General features: G+C 47.1%; 1 protein-coding gene across 2 annotated transcripts in view; it reads right to left on the reverse strand.

The window, feature by feature from the left end:
• Window positions 1–524: 524 nt before the first annotated feature.
• Window positions 525–24,429, reverse strand: part of ESPL1 (extra spindle pole bodies like 1, separase) — a 65,993-nt gene continuing 42,088 nt past the window's right edge. For both annotated transcript variants that reach the window (XM_077297999.1, XM_077297998.1), the window contains exons 22-31: window positions 22,424–22,599; window positions 22,215–22,342; window positions 12,966–13,088; window positions 11,364–11,519; window positions 6,375–6,545; window positions 4,809–4,913; window positions 4,432–4,547; window positions 3,415–3,498; window positions 3,177–3,341; window positions 525–1,152 (exon numbers count right to left, since the gene is read on the reverse strand). In XM_077297999.1, coding sequence (XP_077154114.1) covers window positions 951–1,152; window positions 3,177–3,341; window positions 3,415–3,498; window positions 4,432–4,547; window positions 4,809–4,913; window positions 6,375–6,545; window positions 11,364–11,519; window positions 12,966–13,088; window positions 22,215–22,342; window positions 22,424–22,599 — 1,426 coding nt within the window. In that variant the 3' untranslated portion in view covers window positions 525–950. The remainder of the gene's footprint in view (window positions 1,153–3,176; window positions 3,342–3,414; window positions 3,499–4,431; window positions 4,548–4,808; window positions 4,914–6,374; window positions 6,546–11,363; window positions 11,520–12,965; window positions 13,089–22,214; window positions 22,343–22,423; window positions 22,600–24,429) is intronic.

The following is a 24,429-nucleotide window of genomic DNA, read 5'->3' on the forward strand; positions in this document are numbered from 1 at the left end:
ATGCCATATGCACACGTCCGTCCATATTCTGACTAGAGGTTTTCTATACAAGTCAACTGAGGGAAGCAGAGCAGATCTAATCAAAATTTGGTAGAAATATGCAAATCGCAGTTATGGTCACAGATCGCCTGCCCCCCTGCCAGCAATATCCCAGAATCTCAACAGCATGGAACATTCTGTAATTCAGAAGTTTGCAGTCAGAGTGACTAAAGACTTATGAAAAGGTCCAGACAATCCCTTTAACTGAAAACTACCCTTTAATATTTTTTTTTCCCAGAAGCATATAAAGAGCCGTTATGTACTGCTGACGAGTGGGTGGTTGGAGCCGGAGACCCCCAAAAGTCTAAACACCTCTTGAGTATACCGATGCTGTATAAGAAGTGCACCGGCTCAATAGTGAGTCTTAGCATGGTATAAATGACTACAAGCTGGATCATTTTTGTATTTTTTTGTAGCCATCTGATCATCCAAAGCTAGACTAGATGCAGAGTCCAGAATACTGAAAATGAAAACAAAGCATAAGAAGTAAATACAAAAGAATGTCTTTATTATGCAAGTTTATAAATTTCCCTGAACATGTTCATCCATTAGAAATATAATCTTTACGTAACTGTCATTTAAAATCTTTTTTATATATTGTAGCCCGTTGAACATGCTGCAGATCAACAAGGGTCTGGACCCCGAACACTGCACAGCGGTGTACAGACCCCTAGACTTTCTATTAAGGTCTGTACAACACCGAGCAGTCTATTATGTGATCAGTGAGGGTCTCAGAAGGCGGACCCTGCCCGTCTACAGCACATTTAAGGGGCTACAACAAAAATACTTAAAATCACAGTTACACTTTGAATTCTAAAAATGAAACCACATGTTTCAATACATAAAAAGAGTAATAAATATCTGAATTTAAATAAACACGCAATTGATTGTAAGCGACGGAGCGGTGGGCGTCACTGAAGGGCCACTGGTAACCCATACGCCACGGGAGCTGCGCCAATCATGTACTTCAGTTTGGGAGCCTGGCGAGACTTGTACAAGTATTTCAGAATTGTAGCACCAGGCCCGGCCTTCAACCAGCCTTGCAAGAAAGCCACCGTGTAGCGGTCAATCTCCCGGTCTGTGACGTCCCACAAGTTCCCGACAACCAGAGGGCTGTTATAAAAAATAAATAAATAAATATTATAAGAACTGAATATACAATCATTCTAAGCAGAGTCCCTTTCCCCAAAATATTACTATGTGTTCACCATCTGCAAGTCCTAAAGTGAGGGGAACATAATGAGGCTGTTCAGTGCTGCTCACTTCCCCCATCGGGAGACGCCAATGACGTTGTGTCACCCACAACCTGCCGTGAAGTGGACAATCAGCAGGTATCGTACATGTGGAGATGGCGCCAGGCACCGGTCACCTCCCAATGTGGGAAGAACGCCAAAAAAGCCTTCAAGATTGGGTATGTTAGCAGGTTCTGCACCTCAGTGGTATTCCTGCTTGGGGGGTGATTTTAGATACATGGTCCCTACTGTTCCAGGGCTGCAGCCCAAATCTCTCCTCTTCTTTCCCTCTTTATATATACGGGTTGTCAGCAGCCAATCACATATGAGCACTGCAGCCAGTCACTGGCCTCAAGGGGTATACAGCACGAGAATGAGGGAAACAACTGACTGCAGCGGTCACGTAAGGTAAACAGGTGATGACGTCTGCAGGCAGTTTACACCAGAGACCACTGGCAAGAGTTGGGGGGGCACAAAGCAGTAAAAGGTCGGCTAAAGATTATGTTCTCATATTACCAGTATTGGGGTGATGTGTAATTAACTTATCACCATTTTAAGATGCGGTCACCCTTAGTCAGGTCCCATCCTCTAGCTGAAGAATGAGGGGTACCAGGAGGACAGACATTCTTGGCCCCGTTTCTACACAGCCATTTCTTTCAGAATCCTGTAGGCAACGTTCTTTATTTGTTTCTATGTAATTTGTAGCGTTCTGTTCCCTTCAAAAGGATTTATCTGGCATATCCCCCAAGACATGCCACGACTTCAGCACCCTTCAGTCTGAAGACTATGGAGGTCCCACAGTTAAATTCACACCCACCAAAAAGGGAAGATCTCTTGTAAAATCCCCTTGAACAGTGAAATATAAAATAAGTCTGTTCAGAACAGTAAACTTGTTAAGGTGTGAAGAATCCTTAATCACCCACCGATCGCTGGGGGTCCCACAGATCCGGAGAATGGGTCTCAATATGCCCTGCTAAAATGGAGGCCGCGCTTGTGAACGCTGCTCTGCCGTCTGACAGTCCAACAGACAAATCTAATGGGGCATTTCGCAGCCTCATTCTTGGGATTGAAAGTTCATGGATTCCAGTGTCAGGATCTTCAGCTAAAAATATTTTTTATGAAAGCATTTAAATTCACATCCGTGTAGGGATATCTGGCAGACGCGTTTCAGACTTTCACATTTATTTAGTTATTGTAAGTCTGAAAACGAGATTTCCCTACAAGGGGGAGGTCATTTTAGGATCTTTGATAAAAATACGTGACGCTGGAATCCATTCCTTTTCGACTCTGTTTCCCCTGCGGCACCGCTGGTCTTCGGGCCTTCATATGGACGAGCTGACTTTTTTTTTTTGCTCTTTCTTGGGATTGTTGGTGTCCCAGAGGTGAATGAATAGATAATTTTGCCATTTAAAAAAAAAAAAAAAAGAAGAATTGCACAGTTTGGTTTTAGAGACTGTGTTTCCCTGCATATTCAACTTCGACATGGTCTGTGGTCATAAATCAGCTGAGAGAAGCTCAGAAAAAGACTTCAACTATCTGACCGGTAGAATGAGCTCACTAACCGATTCTCAGTTTAACCATTCTGCAGCCAGCAATAGACCATGCAGTAGAGAGGCTATAGAAGGCCAACCGTGCGACATTTATAAGGAAACCAAATTACAAAAGACAAAAATACATTCAATCATGAAAACAGTGCCATAAAAAGGTGGAAAACCCTGAAATGACCCCCATATTTTGGTCGAATACCGATTGAAGTGTAGCCACTATGCAAAACACAACTTACCACACATTGGAATAATCTTTGGCAGTATATCACAACTTCATACAGTGTAAATATAATATATCTATACCCATATAGCTACCTATACCCATATATCTATAGAATATAATGGACTGAACCCTTACCATCCAGCCATCAAGTACTTCAAGACTATGCCAGTCCCTTCCAGGTCTCCTCGTACCGCTAAGGCAGCACTGCTACATCCAAACAGCAACACCACCGCATTACAATCCAATCGCTGCAGTGTCTGAGCGTCCAAGAAGTGTACGCCTGCGCCATGTCCCACGTAACTGTACAGAGGACACATTAGTCATGGGCTTGTCTGGTCTCATCAGGATCACAAGTTCTACATCATATACTCACATATAGAGATCCTGATTAGTCAGGGCAGACTGGAGCTCCTCAGACTTTGGAGTAGATCTGATCACTCCTTTCCATCCAGGCTCACTATAAAAACAATTCACAAGGTTACTGAGGGATGTTGCTGTAATATATACCTTAAAGGGAATCTGTCAGCAGGTTTTTGCTATGTAATCTGAAGACAGCATGCTGTAGGGTTTAAAACACAGATTTCAGCAATGCCTCTCTTATCAAGCTCAGTGGTTTTGTTTGGTTGTAATGATTGTTTTCGCACCAGGAGCTTCTTGCTGGACACAGCAGCAGTGCATGATAGTCCTACACGCCCCCTCCTGTGATAAGCAGCTCACTGTCTATAGACACTGTATATGGAGAGCCTTGTGGGCGGGGGCAGCTTTCTCAGCTCTGCTGTATTAGATCTATAAAGGGCTGCACCCAGTAATCTAAGTGATACAATGTTGGATTCAGCTTCTTGATTACATCCGGCTGCCCTCAGAGGAGGTAGCAAAAATGTGCCGATTTACCACTTTAAAGGGAGTCTATGTTATTTATTAATTATTTTGTACAGCATGACTAACTGGTTCAAGGATATAACAGTTTACTCATTGCTAAATTGTCTCCAGATTTGATATTTTCACAAATGACAAGTAATATCAAAGACATTTTAACCACCATCATGAAGTACAATATGGCCCACACACAAAAAAAAAAAAAAAAAAGACACACCGTTGTTACCACAAAGTGACAGTGGTCAGAATTGTAAAATTTGGCCTGGTCATGAAGGTGAAGACAAGTTTGGGGGGGTGGGGTGAGGGGGGTGAAGGGCTAAGGGGTTAAAGCCTAAACAGATTGAGTGGAATGGATGTTTGTAACAAACTAGACTGAGCTGAAAAGGATTGCAGAAGAAATGGTAAATGAATCCGGCAGACTTCTGTCTACAACGAGCAGGATTTATATAGACATTTGTGGTAAATTAGTGAATGTGGTGGAACAGTAAAAAAAAACAAAAAACCAAAAACTTACTTCTTGAACCAATCCCTGAAGCAGTCCTCTGTGCCAGGTAGGTTGGAGTGAGGATTGAGGACATAGAAGGTTTTCTTAGGATCGACCCCACGAACCAGGGTGCTGTGCGGCTGGTGCTGCAGGAAGAACAAAGATGGCTAAACAGAAGCAAAGACGCCAGACCAAAACACACCACCATCAGAGGACAACGATGCCAACGTCTATTTTATAGGAGCCACAAATATGTTCTAGCAATAATATGAGGAGTGTCTGGGGGCAGGCTGAGGACATGGTGTTCCCAAAGTGCTGCCAATGTGAGCGACACTAGGGGGCTCCGCCAGATTTCCATTTTTAAAATCCTAATAAAATCTAAACAAGAAAGAGCAGCAGCAATGTACCTTTTTTAGCAAGCCATAGTTCAGGAGAAAATGCAGAGATGGGAGGCGAGTCACTGATCTGGTCAACAGGCACGGCATGCTTTCCCAAGGCAGCTTCTGAAGGTGCTGTCGGAGGGTTAGACAAAGAGGGGAAGCGCAGTGATGATCTACCATTTAGTTGCAAAGTAAGAAATAGATTTGACTTTATGCCCAATTATTTTACATAAGATTCACAATAATATCAATATGTCATCAGGGTTTTTTTTTTTTATTATTATATACTATAAATGGTAGTGTTGCATACACAGATTGACCTCCAACTCATGTGGTGGTCACTGCAGGGAGCCTAGCTCAGGGCAGATTGTTCCTATTGAGTTCCTTGCTGGAACAGTTTGCAATAAGCGCTCACTAGTGGTGGCTGTAGGTGAGCAGGCGATTATTGATTAAAGGGGTCGTCCGAACTTAGGCTACAAGTATGCCATCACTATGTGACTGCAGACTTGCGAATCCTCACATCGCACACTGTGAGCATTCTCCAGTGGCGGCGCCAGGAGCATGTGACCACAAAACTGATTTGCATACTTCTGGCCACATTCCGACTAGACTTTGTCTGGCCTTGCTCAATACACATGCATTGAGGCCGCGGCCATCTAGTCAGCATGTGACCACATGTATGCAAATAGCACAATTGCGGTTACGCGCATATTGCTCTCAGCGCTTGGGAATCCTCACGGCACACAGTGAACGATGTGAGGATTCGCAAGTCTGCAGTCAAGTAGAGTGACCACAGACTTGTACCCCAAAGCCAGACAACCACTTTAAAAAGGGAGATGCCCAGTGAAAACAAGTTGTGTTAACAGTTACAAAATAGATCAGCGGGTTGGATTAACGACCCCTGGTCCATTAATTCTCTATGGGGCTTCTGGAAAAAGCAGAGCAAAGCTGGGCAGCTCCATAAGAATGATGGAGCAGTGATCAAACGTGCATTGGTGCTACATTCTGAAAGCTCGTTCACACCTCAGTAGTTCTTATTTGTGTGAAACTTACAAAGAAAAACTTTAATTGAAAGATTGTCACCCATTCTGTGTTTTGGAGACTCTCCTGGTTTTGGCCTATACATACCGATGAAATACTCTTCAAAAATACTGATGTGTGAAAGCTACCTCATTCTTCCGAGTGGTGCGGGTCCCACCGATCAATAAGCAGTCACCTATTTTATGTGCAGGTGATAACTTGGTTGTCAGGTGAATACAAACTTTGTGTCTGTACAGGGTATTTATGTTTTTTTCCTTTAGGGGTAGGGGAGCAGGGTGGCTGGTTCTAGACATACTCGGGCTGGGTCCACATCTGTGATATCAATCCCCTTATTCAATAATGGATACAAAACAGGAACATGTGCCGGGGACCAACATGTCACGTGACAAATCAATGGAGTCAGAAGGCCCCAGATTTCAGCCAATTTTCTTAATTTTACTAGAAAAAAAAACAAAACATGCACCTAACCCATGTGAACCTAGCCTTCTATAGCCACAGTGGAAGGGAGCCGGTCCTAAAGATTGCTCTACTGAAGAAAGTGTCGCAGCTCACCTTATCCAGTATGAGAACTAGATGGCCAACAGTAGGTTGAATTTTCAACTTCAGCCTGTCCACAGCTTTCTGAAGAAGCTCCTCCGCATGTTCATGGCCTGAGGTGCAAAATCCCTGGACAAAGGAACGGATGTGCTGTGGGGTTAAGTTTTGGCCTCCTCCTAAAATGGCCTGTAATGAGAAAGCATCAATTGTACCTCAACAGTGTGTACGTTGTAGGGGTCAGTAAGGCTTCACTACTGTGTAAAGGAACAGATATACAATTATTGAATACACTTGGCGCTATGGTTTGCTGTCAGTGATCACTTGTGCACATTCAGTGGTCACACACTTGTACAGCCATCAGCAAAGGAGGGGATACTACTGTACTCAGGCTAGGCACTCATCGGTGATCTGCACTGCCCGGGCTTGGGACAGTTACTGCTGATGTATATAGCTCACAGAGCATTGTTATACACAGGAACCAACAGCATGAACACCTCAGCAGAGGGAAGGACGAGCCACGTAGGGGGTTTGCAGCCTCTGAAGGTAAACAAGACTATTCTCATTCTCTGAAAGCAAACACAACAAATTAACAAAGACAGACAAAGCTTCAATAGCTGTAGAACTTCTCTTAAGGTACCGTTACACTAAACGACTTACCAACGATCATGACCAGCGATACGACCTGGCCGTGATCGTTGGTAAGTCGTTGTGTGGTCGCTGGGGAGCTGTCACACAGACAGCTCTCTCCAGCGACCAACGATCAGGGGAACGACTTCGGCATCGTTGAAACTGTCTTCAACGATGCCGAAGTCCCCCTGCAGCACCCGGGTAACCAGGGTAAATATCGGGTTACTAAGTGCAGGGCCGCGCTTAGTAACCCGATATTTACCCTGGTTACCATTGTAAAAGTAAAAAAACACTACATACTCACATTCTGATGTCTGTCACGTCCCCCGCCGACGTCCACAGGGTTAAAACTGCTTTCGGCAAGAGCGTTGCTAATGCACGCGCTGCTGCCGAGAGCTTCCCTGCACTGAATGTGTCAGTGCCGGCAGTAACAGCGGTGACGTCACCGCTGTGCTCTGCTTTACGGCCGGCGCTGACAGTCAGTGCAGGGAAGCTCTCGGCAGCAGCGCAGCATTAGCAGCGCTCCTGCCGACAGCAGTTTTAACCCTGTGGACGCTGGGGGACGTGACAGACATCAGAATGTGAGTATGTACTGTTTTTTTTTTTGTTTTTTTTTAAACTTTTACAATGGTAACCAGGGTAAATATCGGGTTACTAAGCGCGGCCCTGCGCTTAGTAACCCGATATTTACCCTGGTTACAAGTGAACACATCGCTGGATCGGCGTCACACACACCGATCCAGCGATGACGGCGGGTCATCAGCGACGAAATAAAGTTCTGGACTTCTAGCTCCGACCAGCGATATCACAGCGGGATCCAGATCGCTGCTGCGTGTCAAACACAACGAGATCGCTATCCAGGACGCTGCAACGTCACGGATCGCTGTCGTTCTCATTGTAAAGTTGCTGAGTGTGAAGGTACCTTTACACTAAGCTAGCTCTATATACAACCAGCAGAGCTGATTAAGAATCAAAAGAAGCTTGGTCCAGCAGCCACATTGGTAGTCTGGCCTTTGGACCAGAGCCCTGCGAGCCTCCTACTTACCTGTGGGCATCCCTGGCACCTCTTCTGATTAGTAGGCTTGGTGAGAAGCCATGCACAAGTCACAACGTTGGGACTACCTAATCGGAAGCAGGGCTGGGGATGCACGTGGGTAGGAAGAGGCTCGCAGGGCTTTAGTCCAGCAGCCACAGATTACCAATGTCTCCACAAGGCCGGGGCCTGCTAATCTTTTTCATTGTAATGTAATAACTATAAACCCATTTAAAATTATAACACAATTGAGGCCAGAAAAAAAAAAATATATATATATAAATAAACAAACCATCCACCGGCTTTCCGACACTGCTGTCTTATATCCTTTCCAGAAATTCATGAGATGCTTAATGCATTTCACGGTTATCGAAACAAAATTTAAATGGGGAATAATGGGACCATGCCCAATATTTAGTTTGATACAGCCGTTAATCCATTTTAAGATTTTGAAGGGGTTTCCCCAAGATCAGACCTGGGCAAAATGCGGCCCGGCCCGCCTGATGATTTTAAACGGCCCGCCAGCTAGCAGTCACTTCTGACAGCCGCCCCCGACACCGCTCGGCCAGCTGAGCATGGTTAGCAGTCTGTGCTCGGACACGGTGTGCAGACAGCTGCAGGCAGCACATGTGACCACACAGCTAGCGGGTGTGAGGAGGCGGCACACTGACACTGTGCGGCATGCACGGTGCCCGCCAGGCTGCAGCGTGTGAGGATGAGTGCGGGGCTGAGCTCAGCTTCCACTTCCGGGGGAGGACACAGCAGCCGGAGCCGTAGTACTGGCAGCAGCAGCGGATCGCATGGGGTGAAGGGAAGGAGCCCGTGTCCTGTCTGTGTAGTCCGGGCCACGCTGCAGCCGCTCCGGTAAGGCTCCTGCTCACACGTGGGGTGGGGGGTGTACGGGGGCCATCACTGTGTGGTAATAGAGGACTTATGTGCGGGCTCCCCTCCCCGGGCGCCGATGTCACATGTGGCCACATTCCGTGCAGGTCCCGCTGCAGCAGATGTCGGCGCCTGCAATGGTGGCAGCAGGACTTGCAGAGCTCCTTGTTCGCCCCCTGCTCCCGCCGCGCTGCTATCCCATCCTTTGTGGTCCCCTCCTCCACTGGGGCACGCTTCTCACCCCCCGTAGGCTCATGCCGGGGAGTCCATTCTTTTTGGAATAATAGAATGCAGTGTCATGTGGTGACAACTACTCCTCTCAGCATGTGTGGGGTGTGCTGGGAGTAGTAGTGCATTAGACATGATTGAAGACCACTGCAGTGCTGAGTAATGGTTACAAGAGGATTTGGGGGTCAGACGTGATTCATTGCTTTGCAGGAAAAGTACATATTTGGTGCGCAGGTAAATGGCGTGTAGCAGTGTCCTTGTTCCTGCTGACATCTCACGGATGTTTATTCTCCGTCGCCCTTATAAGACTGGACATAAATATATCCTTCTGGTTTATATTCCCTGGATCCAATCTGACCTCGGCCAGTCTCCCACAGTAAGTGGCTGTCATTGAGACATTTTCCATTGGTTTCACTCATCCTTCACCTATGGTCATCCCATCAGATCTAGTATCAGAACTCTGCGTCGTGTCAAAGGGCTCTCCACCAATCAGTGCTCCGCTGAGGCTCTGTCACGTATGTTTTCTCATCCAGGAAAATTGGGTCAATTATGCAAATCACAACCTGATCAGAGTGTGATCATAGTGTGCTTCGATTCTCTCAAATAAGTAGATGGAGACAGAAATGTCTCCATCTTCTCCATTGTGTCAGTTCATAGAAATGGGACCACACTCAGGTGTCATGTCTGATGTTTTTCACTGACTCATTGACCTGCAGGCCGAACGTGATCTGAAGATCTGTCCGAACTTAATTTTTTATTTTTTTTCCCTGAATCGGCTCTGACCAAGAAAATAATCAGACATATGTACAATGTACAATAGTATTGGGTAAAAATGAGTTAATTACCGTATTTTCCGGCGTATAAGACGACTGGGCGTATAAGACGACCCCCCAACTTTACCAGTTAAAATATAAAATCTTCTTAAAAGTCGGGGGTCTTCTTATACACCCTATGTCGTCTTATAGGGCCGGTGAATATGTGCCTTTTTGGGGGGGGGGGGAGTGATCCTGATGACGAGGGGGCGTCTCACAGGAAAGTGAGTATCCCCCATTACCTTATCGTAGCGGTGCAGCGTGGGGGTCTCAGTGCTGGGAGTGGCGGCGGCGGCTGCTGTGCTCTGGTGCGGCGGCTGCTGTGCTCTGGTGCGGCGGCTGCTGTGCGGGGCCTCTGTGCTGTGCGGTGGCGGTGGCGGCGGCATATCTTTATCCAGTTGGGGCTCCTCCGGCATCTCCTTAGCCCTGGAGGCCCCGCCGCAACTCCATGAGTGCAATGCAGCGGCCATTTTCCCGGAGGCAGCTCAATAGGTGCGATGCGGTGGCCTCCGGGAAAATGGCCGCTGCTCAGATTCAGATCTCGTCCCGAAATCTCGGGACACGAGATCTGAATCTGAGCAGCGGCCATTTTCCCGGAGGCCACCACATTGCACCGATGGAGTTGCGGCGGGGCCTCCAGGGCTAAGGAGATGCCGGAGGAGCCCCAACTGGATAAAGATACGCCGCTGCCGCCGCCACCTCACAGCACAGAGGCCCCACACAGAAGAGGAGCCGCCGCACCAGAACACAGCAGCCGCCGCCGCTCCCAGCACTGACACCCCCACGCTGCACCGCTAGGATAAGGTAATGGGGATTACTCACTTTCCTGTGAGACGCCCCCTCGTCATCAGGATCACTCCCCCTCCCCACCCACCATATACACCGGCGTACAAGTCGATTCCCGGCGTATAAGACGACCCCCGACTTTTAAGAAGATTTTCGGGGGTTAAAAAGTCGTCTTATACGCCGGAAAATACGGTATATTAGTCCGGCCCTCTAAAACCATCCCAATTTCTCATGCGGCCCCATGGCAAAATTAATTGCCCACCCCTGCCCAAGATAGTAAGTAACCTCCTCACTTTAGAATAGAGAATAACTTACTGATGACTGGGGGTCTCTGACTGCCAAGACCCCAAGTGATCCTTAATCCCAAGCTCTGGAACCCAGCTCTGCAGTCTTGTCTTGACTATAGTGACTGTGCACGTGCTTGACCACAGCTATATTCATCATTTATGGGAGGGATGAAGAAAGCAAAGCAGCCATTTCTGACAGTCCCATAGGCAATAAAGGGAGCAGAGATCAAACATGTGCCCCCCTAAAGAGGCGCCACAGAGACAGGTTCCAGAGGCTCAATGGTCAGATCCCTAACACTGAATAATGCATAACTAAGTTATGAGCAATAACCTTTTCACAAATAGTTACCTTGAGAAGTGCAGTTTCTGGTCTCCTCCAGCCACAGAGGGTGAGGGCCTTGGAGAGTCCTTTAGCTTCATCTTCTAATGCTGCCATGGAGCATGGTGGGGACAGCAGACTCTTCCAACATCCGAGCACATGATCATCTAGTGACTGTATTAAAGCCTACATGGAAAAGCAGTGTGAACATAAGAACATTACCCTCAGCACAGGGATCTCAACGGAGACAAGACATTCACCAAAAGACTAAACAATATTAAGAATGAAGTGCGTCTAGCTGCAATCACAGACTGCGGTGCTACAATGGAAGCAATTAAAACCAGAGAACAATGATGATCCCGCACCTTGCCACGCCGCCTGAAGTAACCATTATGTCAAACAAATCACGTAATGCGGACTCCCAACTTTCACCAACGCGACGTTCCGCACCCCTTGGGGATGTCAGCTTGGTACAGTTTTGGCCAGACGCCCCCTGTCCACACAGGCCCAGGAAGGCTGTGACCCACACAGTCACTGATGTGGCACCACACTTTCTCACAGGCTGAGAGGCCCTTTTCAATAGCACCAGTGAAGGAGCACTGTCAGCCCGGTAGGACTGCCACCAGTTCCTTGTTGGATATAAGCCCGGTCTCTTAACAGCATTATATCGGGCCAGAAACCAGCCCTGGTAACATGGAAACAGACATGTGGATTGAGATAAAAGAGCAGCCCAAGATTAAATTATGTATTTAATCACCTTAAGGGAACACTAGACAAGACACTATACACAGGACAGTTATACATATACAATGGTCAGATGTGCAAATACAATGGTGGTAGGACAAAAGATAAGCAGATGGATCATGTCAATTATCAGGTTGATGTCCGACCAGTTGTGTGCTGGGCCGCAGGGGCTTGGGCTGCCAGCTGTCTCCTCGGTCCTTCACAGCACGTTACTCAACATGACCCCCCCTTTTGAAGTGCACCGTATGCATAACAGACCACATGGTCTTACACTAGCCTTTATCCACTTTGGGTCATTACTCTCTGGGCTGAACCTAAATCCCCACCCCTTGCCTGTAGCAGCTAAAAACCTCCATAACTTAAGAGGAGTCGTTTCTTTAATGGACGGTCCTAGGGAGGCGGTTTTAGCACCATCGGATCCAGCCAGGTCCCTGCTACGCGTTGAGACTAAACACATCTTTGCTATTTGGTTCCCATTAGCCATTCTACTTATCTCCCCTCCCCCTGGTATGTTAGAATGAATCAAGACCGTGGGAGGCATTCGGTCTGCTTCAGGGATCTCGATAATGTACAGTACATGATGTACGGCTAGGACATATGGCATCTCTAATTATGTTTCTAGAATGTTCCTTGGTAGCTTCAGCATGACTATTGCAAGCAAACATTTTTCTTGCTCTGAGCTGTCTAGCTGAAGGTGTGAGATTTGTCAGTCTCAGCCTTTTGAGGCTTGACCCCCCCCCCCCACCCCCACACTGAGCTGGGTGTTCTCATACAGGGGTGTTTTAGAATCCCATGTGAAATTATATCTCCCATATTTCTCACACTCACCATTTTTCCAAAGATCGTTTACACAACTTAAAAAAATAAATCCACAGCAGAAGTGTGTACCTTCATGCGGCTGTCGAGAGCCGTGCGTCCTTCCCACCATTCCTTTTTATCAGTCAGATAGTTGACAGTTTTCTGCAGTTTCTGAATTTCATCAAACTCTTGCAGTACAGAGCTCAGAGGAACCTATTGGAAAAACAGTAGTGGTATATTTATATGTGAAAATAGGTAAAAGGTAGTTTTATCAAAAGCCTGAAACACAGCCCCGTAACACTCAATGAACAAGAGGGGCCATGTGGTTCCAGATGGGACCACTTTTTAGGCTTAAGTTCCATGGCCATAGCCTTATTTGCCAAATTGCACCATGTTGTGGAGAGCTGTTAGGATTCGCATCCACAGCATCAGTTTTCAGGGGTAGTCCCATATCACATATTTATGGCATATGCATAGGACATGCTATAGAGATATGGTAAATCTGGGTCCCGGCAATTTCTCACAATCGGGGGCCCCTTCCCAAGCTCTTGACAGAGGTCCCACATACAATATATAAAAAAAGTATACCCCTCAACATTTTTGGAAAAATTTTATTATATCTTTTCATGGGACATCACTGAAGATCTGACACTTTGATACAGTGTAAAGTAGTCAGTGTGCAGCTTGTATAACAGTGTAAATGTTATCGCCTCCAAGACTTCTCCCAAATATCCCCCATAATCTGGAATTCTGTGCCCCAACATGTCCGACTACCAACCACATTTGGATCCTTCCAAACAAACCTGTAAACCCATCTCTTCAAGAAAGCTTACAACCTGTAATGACCACACGGCCACCTCAACACGATTGGAGCTACTGCAATCCCCGACCTGCTGTCTCCTTCCCCACCATCCTGTAGAATGTAAGCCCGCAAGGGCAGGGCCCTCGCCCCTCTGTATCAGTCTGTCATTGTTAGTTTACTGTGATATTTGTATTTTGATGTAACCCCGTCTAATGTACAGCACCATGGAATTAAATGGTATAATAATTATTATTATTTATTATAATATGTGGTGTGCCCTCTAAACAACTCACAGCTATAAATTTCTAAACCGTTGGCAACAAAAGGGAGTACACCCCTAAGTGAAATAGCCAAATTGTGACCAAAGTGTAAATATTGTGTGTGCAAACATTTTCAAGCACTGCCTTCTCTCTCTTGGGCATGGAGGTAATTAGACCTTCCCAGGTTGCCACTGGCATCCTCTTCCACTCCTCCATGAGGACATCACAGCGGTGGTGGATGTTAGATACCTTGCGCTCCTCCACCATCTGTTTGAGGATGCTTCACAGATGCCAAACAGGCTTTAGGTCAGGAGACATGCTTGGCCAGTTTAGTACCTTTACCCTCAGTTTCTTTAGAAAGGCAGTGGTCGTCTTGGAGGTGTGTTTGGGGGTTATGTTGGAATACTGCCCTGCGGCCCAGTTTCTAAAAGAAGGGGAATCATGTTCTGCTTCAGTACATGTTAGCATTCATGTTTCCCTCAATGAAATGTAGCTCCCTGGAGCTGGTTGCACTCATGTCACTGTGACCATGACACTGCCACCACCATGCTTGACTGTAGGCAGGACACTTGTCTTTGTACTTGTCCTCACCTACTTGACACTCACTTGACACCATCTAACCCACAAGTTTATCTTGGTCTCCTCAGACCACAGGAGCGGGTTCCAGTAATCCATGTCCTCAGTCTGCTTGTCTTCAGCAAACTGTTTGCGGACTTTCTTGTGCATTATCTTTAGAAGAGGCCTCCTTCTGGGATGACAGCCATGCAGACCAATTTGATGCAGTGTGCAATGTATGGTCTGAGCACTGACAAGCTGACCCCACACCCCTGTAACCTCTGCAGCACTCGTACATCTATTCTGAAAAAACAACCTCTGGATACGACGCTGAGCACGCGCACTCAACCCCTGTGGTCGACTATGACAAGGCCTGTTCTGAGTGGAACCTGTCTTGGCCACCGTGCTGCAACCCAGTTTCAGGGTGTTGGCGATCTTATAGCCTAGGCCATCTTTATGTAGAGTAAGAATTCTTTTTTTCAGATCCTCAGTGAGTTCTTTGCCATGAGGTGCCATGTTGAATTTCCAGTGACCAGTATGAAAGTGATAACACCAAACTTTAGACACCTGCTTACCCATTCACATCTGATACCTTGTAACACTAATGAGGTACATGACACCTTAGGGGTGTACTTACTTTTGTTGCCAGCAGTTTAGACATTAATGGCTGTGTGGTGAGTTACTGTATATACTCGAGTATAAGCCGAGATTTTCAGCCAAAAAAAATGGGCTGAAAGTGCCCCTCTTGGCTTATACTCGAGTCATGGAAGGCAGGGGGGAGCAACGACTGTCACATACTCACCTGCTCCTGGCGTTCCTGACGCGGTGCCTGCATGTCTCATGGTCTCCGGCGCCTTCTTCCTCCGTTCAGCGGTCACGTAGTACCGCTCATTAAAGTAATGAATATGGACTCCACTCCCATAGGGGTGGAGCCGCATATTCATTCCTGTAATGAGCGGTACCACTGACTGCTGACAGAGGAAGAAGCTGCCACGCCCGGAGGCCATCTGTCCAGGAGAAGCAGGGACCACGCCAGGAGCAAGTGAGTATTTCATATTCACCTGTCCCTCGTTCCAGAGTCGGCGCCGCTCCATCTTCCGTGTCCTCTGCAATGACTGTTCAGGTCAGAGGGCGCGATGCCGTATTAGTGTGCACACCGCCCTCTGCCTGAACAGTCAGTGCGGAGAGACAGGACGCTGAGGAGCAGCAGGCAGCAACGAGAGGTGAGTATGTCTTTTTTTTTTATTATTGCAGCAGCAGCATTATATGTGGCACATTGTTATATGGAGCATCTATGGGGCCATACTGAACTGTATGGAGCATTATATGGGGCATATTTGTATATGGAGCATCTTATGGGGCCATAAAGAACTGCATGGAGCATTATACGGGGCATATTTGTATATGGAGCGTCTATGGGGCCATAATGAACTGCATGGAGCATTATACGGGGCATATTTGTATATGGAGCATCTATGGGGCCATAATGAACTGCATGGGGCATTATATGTGGCACATTTGTATATGGAGCATTATATGGGGCCATAATGAACTGCATGGAGCATTATATGCATTCACACCTGATTGCCCTTAACTGGGGATATATTCACATGCAGGCGTCTGCTACAGACGCAGTCTGCTGCATTTCATCTCTTAACTTCCATCTTTTAAATTACATCTTTTTAATTATGAATTTGAATTAGACTGAATTCTAGAATGCATTTGGCTACTCATCACTACTACATTATCATCATCTGCACCATCTAATCAAGCTGTTCTCCTCTTCCCACAGGTATGCATTGACTTTCCCCAGCTTTCCCCGGCTCCTGAATGTCTCTGTATATTGCATTGAATTTCCATGGTATGCATTGACTTTCCCCAGCTTTCCCCGGCTCCTGAATGTCTCTGTATATTGCATTGAATTTCCATGGTATGCATTGACTTTCCCCAGCTTTCCCCGGCTCCTGAATGTCTCTGTATATTGCATTGAATTTCCATGGTATGCATTGACTTTCCCCAGCTTTCCCCGGCTCCTGAATGTCTCTGTATATTGCATTGAATTTCCATGGTATGCATTGACTTTCCCCAGCTCCTGAATGTCTCTGTATATTGCATTGAATTTCCATGGTATGCATTGACTTTCCCCAGCTTTCCCCGGCTCCTGAATGTCTCTGTATATTGCATTGAATTTACTATGCCTTCCCTGGATCTGAGTGTCTGGGTGCAGCACATATAATCCTTTTTAGTATGCTTCTTACCTATCAGCCTGTTTCCATGACCTGTTTCATGTATCTCATTGTGTTATTCTGGCATCTCTCTGAGTGGTCACTCCAACCCCTCCCTGTCTTTATGACCTCTGCCTAAAGGCCCCGTCTCACATAGCGATTTACCAACGATCACGACCAGCGATACGACCTGGCCGTGATCGTTGGTAAGTCGTTGTGTGGTCGCTGGGGAGCTGTCACACAGACAGCTCTCTCCAGCGACCAACGATCAGGGGAACGACTTCGGCATCGTTGAAACTGTCTTCAACGATGCCGAAGTCCCCCTGCAGCACCCGGGTAACCAGGGTAAACATCGGGTTACTAAGCGCAGGGCCGCGCTTAGTAACCCGATTGTTTTTTTTGGTAACCAGGGTAAACATCGGGTTACTAAGCGCAGGGCCGCGCTTAGTAACCCGATTGTTTTTTTGGTAACCAGGGTAAACATCGGGTTACTAAGCGCAGGGCCGCGCTTAGTAACCCGATGTTTACCCTGGTTACCAAAAAAAACAAACACTACATACTCGCCTTTCGGTGTCCGTCAGGTCCCTTGCTGTCTACTTCCTGCTCTGACTGAGATCCGGCCGTACAGTGAGAGCAGAGCGCAGCGGTGACGTCACTGCCGTGCTGCGCTCTCGCTGTACGGCCGGATCTCAGTCAGAGCAGGAAGTAGACGGCAAGGGACCTGACGGACATCAGATGGTGAGTATGTAGTGTTTTTTTTTTTTACATTTACGCTGGTAACCAGGGTAAACATCGGGTTACTAAGCGCGGCCCTGCGCTTAGTAACCCGATGTTTACCCTGGTTACCAGTGAAGACATCGCTGGATCGGTGTCACACACACCGATTCAGCGATGTCAGTGGGACCTCAGCGACCAAAAAAAGGTCCAGGCCATTCCGACACGACCAGCGATCTCGCAGCAGGGGCCTGATCGCTGGTACGTGTCACACATAGCGAGATCGCTACTGAGGTCGCTGTTGCGTCACAAAACTTGTGACTCAGCAGCGATCTCGCTAGCGATCTCGCTATGTGAGACGGGGCCTTAACTCTCTACATCTGGTCTCCCATACCCAGCCACCTCCTCATTCACACCTGATTGCCCTTAACTGGGGATATATTCACATGCAGGCGTCTGCTACAGACGCAGTCTGCTGCATTTCATCTCTTAACTTCCATCTTTTAAATTACATCTTTTTAATTATGAATTTGAATTAGACTGAATTGGACTGGAATTGACTGGAAGGTAACAGAGTACCAACCACTACAATGTTTCGGTTTCTTTGCTCTTTCACCCCTATACTACTTTCCTTCTTACAATCTCCTGCAATCCCTCCACCTAGTAAGGAACTAGTCATTTCTTCCTCCATCCTCCCCAGCCATCTCACCTTCTCCTCAGAACTGTTCCTCCACATACAATCCTTTTTCTCCAGACACACACGGCCGCATCATGTCCTATCCTGCGCCCACCTTCTAACGCTCTCTCTGCTACTCCTCATTGCTGGTGATGTATCCCCAAATCCCGGCCCACCTCAACACATCCCCACACTCATTTCTAACCCCCTACCTCGATCCTCCACACGTTTTCCCAACCATGACAACCTCATACCCATTCATCCAGCCCCCACTGCCCCGGTCCCCTTACCTGGAGCACTATGGAACGCACGCTCCGTCTGCAACAAACTGCCATTTATCCATGACCTCTTCATCACCAACAAACTCTCCTTCCTTGGCATCACGGAAACCTGGCTCACCCCCTCTGACTCAGCCTCTCCAGCTGCGCTTTCCTACGGCGGTCTCCACCTCTCTCACACCTCTCGCTCCACCAACAAACGTGGTGGAGGAGTTGGCTTGCTCCTGTCTGACACCTGCTCCTTCACTCCAATCCCGCTACCCCCCTCCGCTACTCTTCCCTCATTTGAGGTGCACTCCATCCGCATCTATTCCCCCTCCAACCTCCAGCTGGCTGTCATCTACCGCCCCCCAGAACTAGCCATCTCCACCTTTCTCGACCACTTCACCACATGGCTACTTCATTTCCTCTCTGTTGACATCCCCACTATCATCATGGGTGATTTCAACATCCCGATTGACACTTTCACCTCAGCTGCCTCTAAACTTTTATCACTGACTGCCTCCTTTGGCCTCACTCAATGGTCCTCTGAGGCCACTCACAAAGATGGCCACACGCTGGACCTCATATTCACCCGCCTCTGCTCCCTTACTAATCTCACTAACTCACCCCTCCCCCTGTCTGACCACAACCTACTGACATTCTCTTCCCTCTCCTCTCCTAGTGTGCAACCCCCACTCCACGAACTCCCTCGCAGAAATCTCAAACATCTCAACTTACAATCACTCTCTGAGTCCCTTCTCCCTCTTACCGATATAGCCTCCCTTCATGACACAGATGCTGCCGCTGCTTTTTATAACGCTACAATAACAGCAACACTCGATTCGGCCGCCCCGCTCATGCATAGCAAAACTCGTACAATCAACAGGCAGCCCTGGCTGACCAGCCTGACTAAAGAACTGAGACGGGCTTCCAGGATCGCTGAGCGGAGATGGAAGCGATCCCGCTCTGCTGACCACTTCACTGTATACAAGCAGTCCCTCGCCAGCTTCAAGTCCGCGCTCACTGCCGCAAAACAAACTTACTTCTCATCTCTCATAACCGCCCTGTCTCACAACCCTAAACAGCTTTTCAACACTTTCAATTCTCTACTCCGTCCCCCTGCACCCCCCTCCCTCCCCTCTCATTTCTGCTGAAGACTTTGCCTCTTTCTTTAAACAGAAGATCGATACGATCAGAGAAAGCTTTGGCCCACAGCGCCCACTGCCCCTCTTAGCTGCTCACCCCTGCTCCTCCAAAACCAGCTTCTCCACCATGACAGAAGATCAGCTCTCCACCCTCCTGTCAAGATCACACCTCACCACCTGCACGCTCGACCCGCTCCCATCCCACCTCATCTCTAACCTTTCCACGGTCTTCATCCCAACCCTAACGCACCTTTTCAACCTCTCACTCACAACAGGTGTGTTCCCCTCATCCTTCAAGCATGCCAAGATCACACCCATCCTCAAAAAGCCCTCCCTCGACCCATCCTCTGTGTCTAGCTATCGCCCGATATCTCTTCTTCCTTATGCCTCCAAATTGCTGGAGCAACACATCCATCTTGAACTGTCCTCTCACCTCTCCTCCCTCTTTGATCGATTACAATCTGGCTTCCGTTCCCATCACTCAACTGAAACTGCCCTAACTAAAGTCACCAATGACCTTCTAACTGCCAGGAGCAAGCGACACTACTCTGTCCTCCTTCTCCTGGACCTGTCTTCTGCCTTTGACACTGTGGACCACTCCCTTCTGCTACAAATCCTCTCATCACTTGGCATCACAGACTTGGCCCTTTCCTGGATCTCATCATATCTGACAGATCGGACATTCAGTGTCTCACTCCGCCACACCACCTCCTCACCTCGCCCCTTGTCAGTCGGTGTTCCTCAAGGCTCTGTTCTAGGACCCCTGCTCTTCTCCATCTACACCTTTGGTCTGGGACAGCTCATAGAATCCCACGGTATGCAGTACCATCTCTATGCTGATGACACACAGATTTACCTATCCGGACCTGACCTCACCTCCTTACTTACCAAAATCCCGCACTGTCTGTCTGCTATTTCAGCCTTCTTTTCTGCTCGCTTTCTACAACTGAACATGGACAAAACAGAATTCATCGTCTTTCCCCCATCTCACTCTACCCCTCCACCAGACCTATCCATCAATGTCAATGGCTGCTCACTTTCCCCAGTCCCACACGCCCGGTGCCTCGGGGTGATCCTCGACTCTGCCCTCTCTTTCAAGCCACATATCCAAGCCCTTGCCTCCTCCTGCCGCCTCAAACTCAAAAACATTTCCCGGATCCGCGCATTCCTTGACCGCGACACCGCAAAAACACTAGTGCATGCCCTTATCTCCCGCCTCGACTACTGCAACCTCCTACTCTCTGGCCTCCCCTCTAGCACTCTGGCACCACTCCAATCCATCCTACACTCTGCTGCTCGACTAATCCACCTGTCCCCCCGCTATTCCCCAGCCTCTCCCCTATGCCAAGCCCTTCACTGGCTTCCTATCGCCCAGAGACTCCAGTTCAAAACCCTCACAATGACCTACAAAGCCATCCACAACCTGTCTCCTTCATACATCTGTGACATGATCTCCCGGTACCTACCAACACGCAACCTCCGATCCTCTCAAGACCTCCTTCTCTACTCCCCTCTCATCTCTTCTTCCCACAACCGCATCCAAGACTTCTCCCGTGCTTCCCCCATACTCTGGAACTCTCTACCCCAGCACATCAGACTCTCGCCTACCATAGAAACTTTCAAAAAGAACCTGAAGACTCACCTCTTCCGACAAGCCTACAGCCTGCAGTGATCCTGAACCTACTGAACCGCCGCACAACCAGCTCTACCCTCTCCTAGTGTATCCTCACCCATCCCCTGTAGACTGTGAGCCCTCGCGGGCAGCGTCCTCCCTCCTTATGTACCCGTGTGCCTTGATTTTGCTCATGTTTAATGTATTTGTCTATATTTGCCCCGTATTTCACATGTAAAGCGCCATGGAATAAATGGCGCTATAAAAATGAATAATAATAATATGGGGCATATTTGTATATGGAGCATCTATGGGGCCATAATGAACTGCATGGAGCATTATATGTGGCACATTTGTATATGGAGCATTATATGGGGCGAATTTTAATATGGAGCATCTTATGGGGCCCATCATGAACTGTATGGAGCATTATATGGGGCTCCTGATTCAATATGGATATTCAAAAACACGTAACCTACCGATGTCTTAATTCATTTTACTTTTATTGGTATCTATTTTTTTTTTGAAAGTTATCAGTAGCTGCTGCATTTCCCGCCCTAGGCTTATACTCGAGTCATTAAGTTTTCCCAGTTTTCAGTGGCAAAATTAGGGAGGGGTGGGGTGGGGGGGGGGGGGGGGGGTGTTGGCTTATACTCGAATATATATGGTTATTAGCGTGCACACCACATTTACACTGTTACACAAGCTGTACACTGACTACTTTACATTTGATCAAAGTGCCATTTTTCATTAGACAAAATATTTACAAAGACGTGAGGGGTGTACACACTTGTGATATACTGTACATGCGTGGCTCTTTCCATTTATTTGTATGGGATTTCCAACCACCTGTTCACTGACCGTGAGCAGCGGGGCCTCTTAAGATTGATGGCTGGAACCTACATCCACCAGTGATATTAGCTATGGCATAAGTGTACCAGGTAGGAGTACCTTTTTAAGTTTGCCTGCGATATGAGCACATAAGAGTAGAATGTCAGTCCCCTGAATAATCTCATGCATGTCCTATTCCCTGGTATTTAGTTTTCCAATATGGGCATAATCATGTACTATTCAGAGACGTGATCGTTACCTTCAGATGTGATGTAGGTATTTGTACAGTAACGGGAGCATTCCCCTGTTCGAGCCTACAAAGTAGCAGGGTATCTCCAGGATTCCTGGTCTGAAAGTCCGCTAATGTCAGTATGCACACTGCGGTGTCTGTAAGGTAACAGATCCAGGTTAGCACTTATGCCACAAATGGTGAGAAGACAATTCAGGCTCCGGAGTAATCAGACATACTTGTTGGGATCTGGGCGATCTGCTCCTTGAGTGAGTGTGCTTGTATGGACTGTTTTGGGAACTGGAAAAGAGCCTCAAGTTGTGCGAGATACTGAACCTTGGGGTCCTTGTGATCATCTAGAGACAGGCACTGTAACTTCTCAGTCACATCGCCTAAGCCATCCTTTTTTAATTTCCTAAGAGATAAAAACATTTAATGATAAATATCCTAAACACATTAAGTTGCCAATATACAGGTCCTTCTCAAAAAATTAGCATATAGTGTTAAATTTCATTATTTACCATAATGTAATGATTACAATTAAACTTTCATATATTATAGATTCATTATCCACCAACTGAAATTTGTCAGGTCTTTTATTGTTTTAATACTGATGATTTTGGCATACAACTCCTGAAAACCCAAAAAACCTGTCTCAATAAATTAGCATATTTCACCCGTCCAATCAAATAAAAGTGTTTTTTAATAACAAACAAAAAAACCATCAAATAATAATGTTCAGTTATGCACTCAATACTTGGTCGGGAATCCTTTGGCAGAAATGACTGCTTCAATGCGGCGTGGCATGGAGGCAATCAGCCTGTGACACTGCTGAGATGTTATGGAGGCCCAGGATGCTTCAATAGCGGCCTTAAGCTCATCCAGAGTGTTGGGTCTTGCGTCTCTCAACTTTCTCTTCACAATATCCCACAGATTCTCTATGGGGTTCAGGTCAGGAGAGTTGGCAGGCCAATTGAGCACAGTAATACCATGGTCAGTAAACCATTTACCAGTGGTTTTGGCACTGTGAGCAGGTGCCAGGTCGTGCTGAAAAATGAAATCTTCATCTCCATAAAGCATTTCAGCCGATGGAAGCATGAAGTGCTCCAAAATCTCCTGATAGCTAGCTGCATTGACCCTGCCCTTGATGAAACACAGTGGACCAACACCAGCAGCTGACATGGCACCCCACACCATCACTGACTGTGGGTACTTGACACTGGACTTCAGGCATTTTGGCAATTCCTTCTCCCCAGTCTTCCTCCAGACTCTGGCACCTTGATTTCCGAATGACATGCAAAATTTGCTTTCATCAGAAAAAAGTACTTGGGACCACTTAGCAACAGTCCAGTGCTGCTTCTCTGTAGCCCAGGTCAGGCGCTTCTGCCGCTGTTTCTGGTTCAAAAGTGGCTTTACCTGGGGAATGCGGCACCTGTAGCCCATTTCCTGCACACGCCTGTGCACGGTGGCTCTGGATGTTTCCACACCAGACTCAGTCCACTGCTTCCTCAGGTTCCCCAAGGTCTGGAATCGGTCCTTCTCCACAATCTTCCTCAGGGTCCGGTCACCTCTTCTCGTTGTACAGCGTTTTCTGCCACATTGTTTCCTTCCAACAGACTTACCATTGAGGTGCCTTGATACAGCACTCTGGGAACAGCCTATTTGTTGAGAAATTTCTTTCTGGGTCTTACCCTCTTGCTTGAGGGTGTCAATGATGGCCTTCTTGACATCTGTCAGGTCGCTAGTCTTACCCATGATGGGGGTTTTGAGTAATGAACCAGGCAGGGAGTTTTTAAAAGCCTCAGGTATCTTTTGCATGTGTTTAGAGTTAATTAGTTGATTCAGAAGATTAGGGTAATAGGTCGTTTAGAGAACCTTTTCTTGATATGCTAATTTATTGAGACAGGTTTTTTGGGTTATCAGGAGTTGTAGGCCAAAATCATCAGTATTAAAACAATAAAAGACCTGACAAATTTCAGTTGGTGGATAATGAATCTATAATATATGAAAGTTTAATTGTAATCATTACATTATGGTAAATAATGAAATTTAACACTATATGCTAATTTTTTGAGAAGGACCTGTATAATATTATGGCTGCTTTATTTTGGTAACGGTGTCACTACGGTCCATGGGCGGTGAGCAGTATTGTGGCTTGTTTCCATTATCATGCATGGGGCATGGACAAGAGTGACGCTCCAAAAAACATGCAACTTTGTTTTTGAAATCTAATTAAACTATAAGA

This window comes from Ranitomeya variabilis, chromosome 3, assembly GCF_051348905.1.
Source record: "Ranitomeya variabilis isolate aRanVar5 chromosome 3, aRanVar5.hap1, whole genome shotgun sequence".
NCBI classification, from domain to species: Eukaryota; Metazoa; Chordata; class Amphibia; order Anura; family Dendrobatidae; genus Ranitomeya; species Ranitomeya variabilis.